A 13,330-nucleotide genomic window follows, 5' to 3' on the forward strand; every position below is an offset into this window, starting at 1 on the left:
CGTGCGGCCGGCCGGAAAGCGCTAGGTAGGACTGTCGTGAACATCTCTCGCCGGCCTCGCTTGCTCCCTGCTTGGCGGCAAAGGGCGGAGCGAGGAACCTTGGGGCGGGGGGAGAGGGAGCTCGGGCTGGTATCGCCTGACGGGGCGACGGAGGAGGAGCCAGGTTTCCCCCAGACGCCCATCTTCAGCCGCTAGACCAGTCTTACCATGAATTGTCCCAAAGCCCTTGGCGCTTTCAGCCCTAACAAGTCTCAGAGTCCTGACACCTTCCCTGACCCACCCCCCACGCGCCCATTAGGTCTCTCCAGGTTGTAGAGCTCCTGTGGTGCTCCCTGACGTGAGCATGCGGGTGCAGTGTCACTTTTCTCGCAAGACCTTGACCTCCGAGTTGAGGACGCACCTGAAGGGCTGTCCCGGCGTAGGGAGAGGGTGCGAGTTGCTTTTTTCTCTCTTCCAGTACCTGCGAAGAACCAGAGGTTTGAAATGAGCTGGGGAAACCGGAACGACACAGCTGCAGATGCAGATGTAGATGTAGCTTTAGAAGATGTAGAACAGGGGCAGCGCGTAGAGTGTGCTCTATCAGGGAGGATTCCTAGAGGTGAGTCTTGAACAGCACTTAACAGTATCTAATTTTCTGCCATGGGATTGGCCAGCAGGATCACAGAAAGTCATCCTAGGAAAGCCGTACTCGCATTTTCTTGGTGTCAGGACACTTTTTCACTGCTACACATTACTGAGAGCCCTAAAGAGCATTTATTTATGTGGGTTATATTTTTCCACATTTACTGTACTGGAAATTTATACTGAGAAATGTTTAAAATACATATTGAGGGCGCCTGGGTGGCTCAGTGGGTTAAGCCGCTGCCTTCGGCTCAGATCATGATCTCAGGGTTCTGGGATCGAGTCCCGCATCCGGCTCTCTGATCAGCAGGGAGTCTGCTTCCTCCTCTCTCTCTCTCTCTCTCTCTGCCTACTTGTGGTCTCTCTCTGTCAAATAAATAAATAAAATCTTTAAAAAAAAAAAATAAAATACATATTGAGTCACTTTAAAAAAAAAGTAATAGACCATGTTTACAAATAAAACGTTTACATAAATAACTTGTATGGAAAAAGTTTGTTTTCCACAAAAAATTGCACAAGTAGTACTATATTGTTTCATATGCAAATCTAATGTCTGGGTTAATTGGAAACAGCTGGATTCTCATATCTGCTTCTGCATTTGATCTGGTGCTGACTGAAGTATGTGTAGGAATCTGGCCTCACAGGGATACTTAGTTGGAAATAGGAAAAGCATTTTATTTTATTTTTTTTTAAGATTTTGTTTATTGTATTGTATTGTATTGTATTTTGACAGAGAGAGACACAGTGAGAGAGGGAACACAAGCAGGGGCAGTGGGACAGGGAGAAGCAGGTTCCTGCCAAGCAGGGACTTTGGGATCCCAGGACTCTGGAATCCTGACCTGAACAGAAGGCAGATGCTTAACAACTGTGCCACCCAGGCGCCCCCGGGGAAAAGCATTTTAATAACGATTTTAGGTAACAATTTAGGTAACGTTTTTAGGCAAAGTTTAGGTAATTGTGGGTATCCTTGTTTGATAACACACCTTAACTTAAAAGTAGTAGTTTTTTACAGGTTAGTCAAATGTAGAATCTGAGGGGTACCTGGGTGGCTCAGTGGGTTAAACCTCTGCCTTCAGCTCAGGTCATGATCTCAGGGTCCTGGGATCCAACCCCACATTGGGCTCACTGCTCAGCAGGGAGCCTGCTTCCTCCTCTCTCTGCCTGCCTCTCTGCCTATTTGTGATCTCTCTGTATCTCTCTGTTAAGTAAATAAATAAAATATTTTTAAAAATGTAAAATCTGAAACCATTTCAATGAACTGCATGCTCTGTCACATTGAAATCATTGTTATATCTCCCACTTTGGACCTTTTACAAAATCATGCATATAGTCATTTGGAAAACATTGGTTTGGTGAGTTATGCTGCTCTTCTAAATGCAGAGTCTCTTAAATGTTGGGAAGCTGCCAAGCTCACAGTGGCAGATACAAGTTTTCCAAAATTCTAATTTTCATTTGAAAGTTCAAATTTATTCATTGGCAACAAATACTGTCTATTGTTTCCCTTCGAAGAACAGCCACACTTCTTTCATTTTTGAAAAAAAACCAAAAAACAAAAACCTGCCAAATGTGCCAGTTTGAATAGCCATAGTTTGTCCAATGTCCACAAGTAAAATGATGTTTCATTTTTTAAGATTTTTTTTTATTTGATAGACAGAGAGAGATCACAAGTAGGCAGAGAGGCAGGCAGAGAGAGAGAGGGGGAAGCAGGCTCCCCGCTAAGCAGAGAGCCCGATGTGGGGCTCGATCCCAGGACTCTGAGATCATGACCTGAGCTGAAGGCAGAGGCTTAAACCACTGAGCCACCCAGGCGCCCCAATGTTTCATTTTTTAAAAAGAAAGGAAGAAACAAAGATACTCAACATCTTATTTTATTAGGGAGTTATACATTAGAACAACAATGAGTTAGCTGTTAGAGTGGTTGGAGCAACAGGAACTCTACTTCATTGTTGGTAGGAATGCAAAATGGTACACTCACTTCGGAAAACAGTCTGGCAGTTTCTTCCAAAACTAAACATGCTTTTACCATATGATCCAGCAATTGTGCTCCTTGGTAAAGACCCAAAGAGGTGAAAAATTATGCCCATACAAATATATAGCAGCATTATTCATAATTGCCCAAACTTGGAGGCAACCAAGAGGTCCTTCATTAGGTGAATGGATAAACAAACAGATACATCCATACAGTGGAATATGAAGTGATAAAGCAAAACGAACTATTAAGCCACAAAAGGATGTGGGGGAACCTTAAACTCATATTCCTAAGTGAAAGAAACCAATCTGGAAAGCTTACACTGATATCCTGAAAAAGGCAAAACTGTGGTTTTAAGGTGAAAGATCAGTGTTTTCCAGGAACTGGGGGGAAGGGGGGTAGTGGAAGGGATGAATGGGATTTTTAGAGAGATGAAACTATCCTGTATGATACTGTAATGGTATCATGATGCATACATGTAATTATACATTTTCCAAAACCCATTGAATAGGAACCCTAATGTAAACTATGGACTTTGTTAATAATAACACATCAACCGTAGCTCATCAGTTGTAAAGCAAATATGCCATGCCAGTGCAAACTGTTAATAATGGGAGAAAAATGGGAGAGTGCTAAGGGATATGTGGGAAGGATCTGTAGTACTCAAAAAAAAAAAAAAAATTCTGTTAATTTTAAAACATTACTTCAGCTCACAGTTTAACTACACAAGTGCTTTTTCTTGGAACAACTGGGAGACAGCCATCATACTTGGGTATGCAAAGTGCAGTGTGTATTTCCCATAAAATAGTTAAGGGTGGGGGCGCCTGGGTGGCTCAGTGGGTTAAAGCCTCTGCCTTTGGCTCAGGTCATGATCCCAGAGTCCTGAGATCTAGCCCCGCATCAAGCCCCACATCAAGCTCTCTGCTCAGCAGGGAGTCTGCTTCCCCCTCTCTCTGCCTGCCTCTCTGCCTACTTGTAATCTCTGTCTGTCAAATAAATAAATAAAATCTTTAAAAAAAATAGTTAAGGGTGTATACTTCAGTGTCAAGAATTAATAAGATTAATAATTTGTACTGCTTCATTAGGGATGTTGAAAATGGCATTTTTTGAAAATGCAAGTGTGCAGCCAGGAGGATACAAGGACTATTACTGTGATTTGGTGCCACTGTCTCATTCCTGCTAACTTGCCAATAATTTTATTACCCACAGTTGGCTTTTGTATCATCAGTGCAAATGGCAACATAGTTAAAAAGATGAATAACGTATCAGTTTTATTATAGAAATAGTTTTGTTCTTGAAGACCCCAGGTGTTTGTGGACCATGTGCTGAGAACCACTATCCTAAAGGAAAGGGATGTCTGGAGTAGATGTAAAAGTAGTGATTTCTAGGGACAGATGTGTTTGGCAGGTAGAATCGTGGGGTTAACAGTGTTCCTGCTACTGAGGGTCTGGCCCACTTCTAGGTTATCCTAACAGGCAAGGTAGGCCTAGTCACTTTAGAAGCCATATATCTATTTAGGGGATGAATGTCTTAATCTGCTGTCAAACCCCAGTCCAAATGAATCCAATATGGGTTGGAAACATTGGGCTAGCTCTTCTAAGACCATTCAAAATTAGATGGTTTCATTAAATTCAGCATTTATGGGATTCCTGGGTGGCTTAGTCATTGTCTGCCTTCAGTTCAGGTCATGATCCCAGGGTCCTGGGAAGGAGCCCAGCATAGGTCTCCCTGCTCAGTGGGAAGCCTGCTTCTCCCTTTCCCACTCCCCCTGGTTGTGCTCCCCCTCTCACTGTCTCTCTCTGTCAAATAAATAAAAACTTTAAAAAGGATATAAAAAAATAAGTTAAGCATTTATAGTCTGTTATGTGCCAGAACTGGACAGGTTATAGAGAAACAAATCATTAAGCTGTCGCCTCTGTCCTATAGGAGTTAAAGGATAAGGAAACATAATAATAAGAGAATATGGAAATAATAGAATGATAATAATAGAATGTACAAAATCCTAAGTATTAAATGAGATTCAAAGTGCTGTGGGAGCACTGAAGAGGAAATGAATCATGACTGGAGAATTCAGAAAGTTTTCTGAAAACTTGGCACTGGGCTTTGAAGGATGAGTATCATTTTGAGAGGAGAGAGGGAAATCAGAAGTTCTTAGTAGGGGCGCCTGGGTGGCTCAGTAGATAAGTGTCTGCCTTTGGCTCAGGTGGGTCATGATCCCGGGGTCCTGGCGTTGGGCCCACGCATCAGGCTGCCTGTTCAGCGGGAAGCCTACTTCTCCCTCTCCCGCTCCCCCTGCTTGTGTTCCCTCTCTCGCTGTGTCTCTCTCTGTCAAGTAAATAAATAAAATTTAAAAAAAAAGTTATTAGTATAGTCTTGGGTGACCAGAGAGCATTCTGGGTAAGAGAAGTACAGCTGGTAAAAATGAACTGTGCTAACTCAGCACAGACCTCTTTACCCCATGACTTAATTTGTTTTTGTTGAGGGGGTTGATTTCCAGTTTATCCTTTCAGGACCAGTATACAAAGACCCACACCACTTAGTATTTATTTTTCCATAAAATGATCTAATATTTAGGAAAGAGATTTCTTCATAGGTCCTTTCATTTTATTTTTTAAAAGATTTTATTTATTTATTTGAGAGAGAGCATGAGTGGGGGTGAGGGGCAGGGAGAGAGGGAGAAGGAGAAGCAAACTCCCCACCGAATGGGGTACCCAATGTGGGCCTCGATCCCAGGACCCTGAGATTATGACTTGAGCCAAAGGAAGATACTCAAACAACTGAGCCAACAAGGTTCCCCATGCATGGGTCTTTTCTAAAAAAAAAATTATCGGGGTGCCTGGGTGGCTCAGTGGGTTAAAAGCCTCTGCCTTCGGCTCAGGTCATGATCCTAGGGTCCTGGGATGGAACCCCACATCGGGCTCTCTGCTTAGCAGGGAGCCTGCTGAGCTGCTCTCTTTCTGCCTGCCTCTCTCCTACTTGTGATCTCTGTCTGCCAAATAAATAAATAAATAAATAAATAAATAAAAATTATCTTTTTATCTGCACTGCAGAGAAAAAAGCTCTCTTTCAGATCTCTCAGTTCAATACTTCAAACATTTAGTGAATGAGTACTGTGCACATGGTGTATGTCATGTTCAGCAAGGGGTGCCGAAATAAAGACATAGCCCCTGCCTTCACAGTAGAGTCTTGAAGGTGTCAATGTGTATGCAGCTAATGGCAAAGCATATTACACATTCTATAAAAGATACAATGTGCTTAGGGATTCCTAGCTTGGGAAACTGGTGGAACGGGAGTACTACTCAGCAGGAGGAACATGGGGAAAAGATAAAGGGTTTGGTTTGGCTGTTGGTGGCATCTGTGTAGAGAGCACTGGAGAGACAAATGAGAACAAGGTCAGGGCTGGAGACACAGATTTGAGACTCATCAATAAATGGCTGCCGAAACCATAATGCGTTGCACTTCCCTAGGGACACCAGGGTTTCAACCTTGGCATTATTGATATTTTGGTCTGCATAATTCTTTGTTTGGGGAGGGCTGCCTTTGCATGTAGGAAACTTAGCACCCTTGGCCTCTACCCACTGGATGGCAGGAGCACATCCCCCTAGCTGTGACAACCGAAAATGCCTCCTCATGTTGTCACATGTCCCTTGGAGGGCAAAATCAGCCTCACCTCAGAGAGGACTATTGCTCCAGGAGAGTGGAGCGTCCAAAGGGAAGATGGCCACGGATGGAAACTTCTGGCTCTAAGAGCACAGTCAGAAAAGGGAAAGAGACATTGGGAGTGATAGGGGGTGAATGCCACAGATGGCCAGCACTGTAACAACCTACAAAGGAGTTTGGAGACAAAAGAGGCCTTGGCAGTGGTGAGAGCTTTATGATCCTTCAGGGAACAATGCCAGTTACACCTCCTGAATGTGCCTTTTCCTTGTTTTCCAGCCTTTCCCCAGAGAGGTACAGGTGAAAACTGCCACTTGGGCCATAAATAAGAAGATTGGGATAGATGTCAGTGCACCCCCGAAGTTTGCCTCATTGCTTTGCAGGCTGCTAATGTTCCTCTTTCACTATTTTCTCTTTCTGTTTCCACTATTAGTCTCCCTTTTCTTTTGTGAAGTATTTTAACAGAAATACAGAAATATATATCCGGATTATTTAATCCTAATAATGACCCCACAAAGCAGCTTTCATACTTCTTCCCGTTTTGCAGATGAGGAAACTAGAGCTCCAAGAGAGAAGTGGCTTGCCCAAGACTACACAACCAGGGAGTAGTAGAGCTGAGACCCAAACCTTCTGATCACACTGGGACCGAGAACACTCTTCATTCACACCATGACTGCTTCTTTGGCTACAATGCCGACCACCTAGCATTTTCCTTTGCAAAGTGACCTACACTCCATTTCTCCTGGAACAGAGTTTTCCCTCTCCGTAAAAAAATCAATGACTTGTTTCTCTTCTTGCACCCTGCCCATAGTACCTTCTCTTTCCTTTCCTTTCCTTTTCTTTTAAAGTAAGCTCTAAACCCAACATAGCTTGAACTCATGACCCCAAGATCAAGAGTTGCATACTCCTCTGACTGAGGCGGCTGGGCACCACTCCCCACACCTCCCGGCCATATTACCATTTCTGCTCATAGTGCACTGTTTGGTGCCTTACTGAATGGCTCATCTTGTGAGGGCGCTAGCAAGGTGGTCTTTTGACAAAGGGAAGCATTGTGATGTGTACAGGTGAGGCCAAGCCCTCAGGGATTCTGCACAGTGAAGAGGGTGAGCAGGCTGCATTCCCAACTGTGGGTGCTGGAGAATCTCCCTAATGGGTGCTGGGTTTAGGCCAAGGGTCAGCTCCCTCAGGGACACCAATGTATGTCCCAGGCTGGCAGTGGCGTACTAGACCCCGATAGTTCCTCAACAGCTGTAACCCTAATTTCCACCCTGGAAATTCTCCTCCATGTGTTTCTGCTCTCCTTAGCCATCTGACTCTGGTCCTTTGTTTCTTGGCACCTTTCATGTTTCCCTACCCACCGCCGCATATTAGCATCTGGAATTCTTAATCATAGTAATTATAATAGCCACCATGTACCGCGGCTTGTTTCAGCGCCAGGAGCAGACAGCAGGTAACTGAGGGTCACGGATGTCCCATCAGTCTGTCCAGGGTCACACAAATATTAAGGTATAGAACAGTGTGTCTAATAGAAATATAAATTTAGTCACATTTGTACTTTTAAATTTTCTACTGGCCAAATTAAAAGAAGAAATGGGTGAAATTAATGTTACTTAATGTTACCAACTTTTAAAATTTAACTCAATATACCTACAGCATTATTTCAGCAGTCATCGGTAAGTAAAATTACTGATGAGATATTTGCATTCTTCTTTGTGTAGTAAGTCTTTGAAGTACTTGGGGCACCTAGGTGACTCAGTCAGTTGAGTGTCCTACTCTTGATTTTGGCTCAGGTCCTGATCTCGGGGTTGGGAGGGAGACTGAGCCCCTGGGCGTAGGTCTCTGCACTCACAGGGGAGTCTGCTTGAGATTATCTCTCCCTCTTACCCTCCCCTCCTCAAGTGTATGCTCTCTTATTTTCTCTCTCAAATAAATAAATCCTAAGGAAAAAAAAGAAATATGGTGTGTACTCTTATATCACTTCTCAATTCAGACTAGCCAAAGTTCAAGTGCTCATCAGCCACATGTGGTCAGGGGATACTGTACTGGACAGTGCAAGGACAGATCAAGGATTCTGACCTACCTCTAAGGATAGTGAGAAATGAGACAGCTACATTCTCTGTGAAAGCAGGCTGGTACTGTCCGTCAAATTTCAGATTTGCAAACTACAATAATCTCATCTAATTGGAGATAAGATTTCATTATAAAGTAGAATAATGCATCTCAATTAAAAAAAAAACAGAGATCTAAAATTTGTTAATTCCTTTAAAAAAGTATGTGTTAGAGAAGCTGAAGTTTCGCTCTCAGAACTGACACTGATACTTCTGGGATGGGACAGGAATGTTTGTTCCCTCTTGCATGTCCCTGTTAGTGTTCTGTCTTGATAAACATCATCCAGGAAGACTAGATTTTTTGTGGCCTGGAGCCAGCCAGGTGGTGGAAAAATCCTTTGCCCTGGGGCCCTTTTCTGTTCAAGGGCAGGCTCTGACCATTTTTGATGGGACTCACCAACCCCTCTTTGTGGCTCCTGAAGGGACTGTTGCACTCTGGAAAGAAAGAAGGGATTGGTAAACTAGCATTTCCTGGTTCTGACAGTGGACAGGTCTTCCTTCTGGACACCGTGTGGGGCACACTGTCTATGCTGTCCTTTTACACCTCCCCACTGTCCTCTGAGGTCAGCATTAGCACCTGCAAACTCCAGAGAGGTGAAGAGAGTCACTCAGGGTCACACAGCTAGTAACCCAGAGCTTTCTGACACCATGGCCCAGGATCACAGCAGTCCAGACTTGTGGGGTTTTAATACTCTCTGCCTAACCACCAACAAGGGAACAGCGGTTGCCAGAAAGAAATTTTCATTTCTGTGTTCTGTTTCCATGTGAATTACCCCTGGCGAGGTACTTACAGTTGACTTCAGTCTCTAAGATTTGGGATCAGATATTCAGGACATTATTAAAAAAAAAAAAAGAAAGAAAGAAAAGAAAAGAAAAAAGAGACAGTCTCCTCATCTAGACCAGGAGGCCAGCCTCAAGAAACCTAGGAGGGCTGTTTGATCTTGCTTCTCTTGCTCCTGGCGAGTTAGACAATCTCTGGTGCCCAGGAGCCCTGTGGCTTTAAGCCTGAGCCCTGGTTTGGGAGGAGACTGGGAGGGCGATGGAGGGTGCCCGCCTACCTGGGGGAACCTGCTCGAGGTGAGGCTGGCGCGTCTCGGGATGCGAGGCGGGCGGGGGCAGGCTGAAAGTTGGAGCAAGCAGGAAGTGAAGCGAGGGCCGCCCGGGAGGAAACAGACTAGGCGAGTCCCGTCGCGGACAGGCCCGAGCCGCCGGGAGACATGGTGAGCGCGCTGGGAACCAGAAAGGGGCTGATTCAAAGAGGAGCCAGTGTGGCCTGGGGGTGGAGTGGAGGGCCCGGGGATCGGGGGAGCTGGTGGCAAAGGCAGAGCACCGGGCCAGCGCTGGCTGCGGCCGCTCTGCTTTGACAACTTGGCTGCGGAAAGCTCGCGGCCGCCTGGGCGGGTATTCCTGCTCCTTGTCCACTCCCTCCCTGCCCTGACCTCGCTGCTGGCCTGGAGCAGGGTTTCGGTGGGGGTTGGCGGGGGGAGGGGGGTGTCCGAATTCCAGGCGGGGAGTTGCTGAGAGGCCCTGCATCTCCTCCTCCAGCCCGCCCGCCAGCCGGGAGTTGTGACAGCCCCGGGCGGCACCTCCGAAGTTCTTGGGGTTAGATTCCAAGCCCGCGGCGGGAGCTCTGCCCGGCTGCCTTTCACCTTATCCCCATATAGAAACTCCAAGAATCTGTCTCCCCGTGGAGTCTAAGGAATCGGTGGCCCCCTCTCTCTAAACATGAGGAAGAAAGCTGAGGGTTTCTAAAGGAACCAGAAGTTGGTTCTCTGTGATAATCCGTCTAGTTTGGACCCCGGGTTCCCGGCCTGTTTCAGAGGTTGAGTGGGTCAGGGAGGGAGGAGCCTCATACTGGTTTTTCCCTCCCTGTTCACAAAACCTTATCAACAGCCTGGGAGGACTTGCCCTCCATTTCCCTCAACACCCAGGCTGCTGTTTTTATTTAATATCTGCTTAAGCAGGCGGTGGTGGCTTGGGTGCCTGCACTTGGTGCTATGCGGTGGGCAAAGCAGAAGTTCATGGCGCAATGGCCGTCCCTCAGGCGGCCTGGTGGGGGCCTTGGAGCCTGGTTGCTCTTGCTCTTGGTCCCCGCAAGGAGGCTTCAGGACCGCCTGGGGCCCAAACCTCTCTTCAGCTACTGTCTTGCAGTGAGAGGGGGTTTGTGCGCCCCCTGATGGTGTTCTGCCGGCCAGCACACATATTTTTTAATGAGGACCCTTTGATAAATAGTGGTGGGTTTCCCCTGTCATGAGATGCCAGGTCCTCTGACCACATCAGAAGAGCAAGGCAACCATGGAGTGGAATTTAGGGCTGTGTTTCTTTTCCTCGTCAGGGGCCTTGAGAACCTGAAAAGAAACTCGATCTAGTCTATCTAACATCAGCGCTCACCTTCTGGGGCTTCAAAATGCACTTGTTTTTGATTACATGAGTAATACATGAAAACATTCTCTTTGTAAACAGTTGAGGCATTAAAAAAAGCTAAAAGTCCACCTCAGGCCTTCCCCTCCCCTGGCCTCTGAGGTTGACACTCGGTTCCTCCACCACTTGGTCTAATTAACCCCTGTGCTGCTGTCCAGGAGGAGACCAGTGGAGGTGGGGGACATGATCAAGTGCGGAACCTGCAGAGTGAGGTGGAGGGTGTCAAGAATATTATGACCCAGAATGTGGAGCGGATCCTAGCCCGAGGAGAAAACCTGGAACATCTCCGCAACAAGACAGAGGATCTGGAAGCCACCGTGAGATAGGGAGCCCACCCCGGGGGAGGGGGTGGGGGGAGGGTAGGGTAGAGGAAGAGAGGGAGGGAGGATTGTTGGGTTTGGGGGGTTGGTGGTGTTGGGGGCAAAATGAAAAGTCTGCCTTTTCACTTGTTTGGGGGAACTGACAAGCAAGTCCACAGTTCTGACTCTGGTCTACTCCACTGATTGGTACTGGGGTCCAGGGAATGCCTCCAGGGACTTGGCAGTGGTTGGGGGGAATGGGTAGAGCTGACTCTTGGAGGCATTTTCTGAGACAGATAAGATGGCCCAGTCAGCCCTCGCATTCTTAGGCTTCTCTCCCTTGAAACTGATTTTTCCCTTTGAAGGCTGCGCTTGACAATCATGTGGGCCTGACCTTCCCAGGGCAAAAATATTGACTCTTGAAAATTCCTCCCAGGGCCTTTGGCCTTCTCTAGGAGTTACTAGGCAGGGGGCGGAAAACTGCTAGGGTTTTGCTGAGTCTGCTTTAAAAGGAAGCTGGGAAGAGCAGTGAAATTGTTTGATCCAAGGGTCCTCTGCTAGCTGAAGGCTAGAATAATATCTCCCACACATCTTGCTAGACCTCATTCCTCTGTCTCTTTCTCTAGCCAGGGGCTGAAGCCAGCTGCTCAGGGAGGGGGTAGCCAACAAAATACTGCAACAAAGGTTGGAGCCTAAGGTTCCATGTCCACAGGGAGAGACTGACTGTGGCTTTCCAAGTCCAGAGTGTAGTCTTGGGTCTAGTCTCCCTGGACTTAGTATTTCTTCCCACGGCTGAGTCTGGGGAGCACAGCCCAGGGAAATGTAATTCCTGCAGCTCATGTTGAGGAGAAAGAACAGTTTCTCTCACCTCCAAGCTCCCTGCTGCCCTGGCCCTGTCCTCCAGCTTCAGCGGTTCCCATGGGGCAAGGAGTTGTGGAGCCTCCTCGAGCTCGTGCCCCTCAGCCCATGTGTGCCCTCCCAAGGGCAGATTGTACAGATAGTGTCGCATCCCTGGGTGTGAGCATATGTAAAAGACCCCTCCATGTGTGTGACAGTGTAGGGGTAAGGAGAGAAGGGGGGTGGCAGGGGCCAAGGGGAGCCCCAGAATTCGAAATTTGAGCCTGGCCCATCAGAGTGTCATGAAGGTGTATCTGTCTAGGTAGGAGAACTGCACTTTCTTTGTGTCACAGTCTGTTCCATCAACTGCTCACGTAAATATTTAGATGGCTAGCCTGTGGGCCTCTGTTTGTCCTCTTGTTCCGGTGGAAGGAGGCCCTGGTTCACTCTGCCTTGTCCCCAACAGTCGGAGCACTTCAAGACCACATCGCAGAAGGTGGCTCGGAAGTTCTGGTGGAAGAACGTGAAGATGATTGTCCTCATCTGCGTGATTGTTTTTATCATCATCCTCTTCATCGTGCTTTTTGCCACCCATGCCATCCCAACTTAGGGAGCCCCTCGCCCCCGCCCTCCTCTTCAGGGCAACCCTCCACAGCGGGTGCCAAGAAGGGTCCTCTCTCCCATCCTTGCCCACAGGGAGTGCTGCTGCGTCCTCCTGCCCCTCACTCAGGGGCCCCTCTACCACACTGTCTGCCCCAGGCTCCTTGGCCCCCCAGAAGGAGAAAGCTGGACTGTGGCTGTGTTTCATGGGCCCCCAGAGTTGGTTGGAGACACACCCAGAAAGCCCAGCCTGTGGCTGGGAAACGGATGGTGGCCGGTGGGCAATAAAGACCTTTCGGTATCCCTACACATGTGAGGTAATTTCTCCCCTTCCGTTTTGCCTTTGGCTCTTCTATTTCTTTTCTCTCTGGGGACACCCTCTGCCTGAGATTCACCTATTTGAGGCCCCGTGGTTGGAGGGGTAGACAGTGTATGTTTGGAGAAGAAAGATGGAGTCTTCCATCCTTCTGTTATTTCCATTCTTGGTCAGAGGTCTCAAGAACCAGAATTTTCTGAGGCTCTTCACATGTGGAAAATTCAAAACCATTTTAGGGCGGCATGCAAGACCCCTAAGTATGTCCCCCTGGGGTCTTGCCATGTCCCTTTTATTACTTCTTTGCTGGAAGTGTTAGCCGAGACAGGCGAGGGCCTCCTTCTATCTCTCTTGTGTGGCCCTGTTGCAGTCTAGAGTAAGGGATTGGAGGAGCTGGGTCACTTTTCCTTCTTTTTGGTTCTGCAAAGTTATTTTTGTTTGTTTGTTTGTTTTTGTTCTTTTTAATTTAAGTGATCTCTAAACCCAACATGGACCTTGAACTCAC

The 13,330-nt window shown here is 47.1% G+C and overlaps 1 protein-coding gene across 1 annotated transcript; it reads left to right on the forward strand.

Annotated features, from left to right (window-relative positions):
• The first annotated feature begins 9,404 nt into the window (after positions 1–9,404).
• VAMP8 (vesicle associated membrane protein 8) lies at positions 9,405–12,821 on the forward strand. Its single transcript, XM_032352653.1, has 3 exons — positions 9,405–9,575; positions 10,935–11,093; positions 12,379–12,821. Exons 1-3 carry the CDS (start codon positions 9,573–9,575, stop codon positions 12,520–12,522), a joined length of 306 nt encoding a protein of 101 aa, XP_032208544.1. The 5' UTR covers positions 9,405–9,572; the 3' UTR covers positions 12,523–12,821.
• The last annotated feature ends 509 nt before the right edge of the window (positions 12,822–13,330 follow it).

The sequence above is a fragment of the Mustela erminea genome, chromosome 7 (assembly GCF_009829155.1).
Source record: "Mustela erminea isolate mMusErm1 chromosome 7, mMusErm1.Pri, whole genome shotgun sequence".
Taxonomy (NCBI): domain Eukaryota; kingdom Metazoa; phylum Chordata; class Mammalia; order Carnivora; family Mustelidae; genus Mustela; species Mustela erminea.

What these genes read in the sequence shown, in the direction of transcription:
- VAMP8 (XM_032352653.1), top strand. An exon ending in CAGAGGATCTGGAAGCCACC is followed by an intron (nt 11,094 to 12,378) that starts GTGAGATAGGGA and finishes TGTCCCCAACAG; the next exon opens with TCGGAGCACTTCAAGACCAC.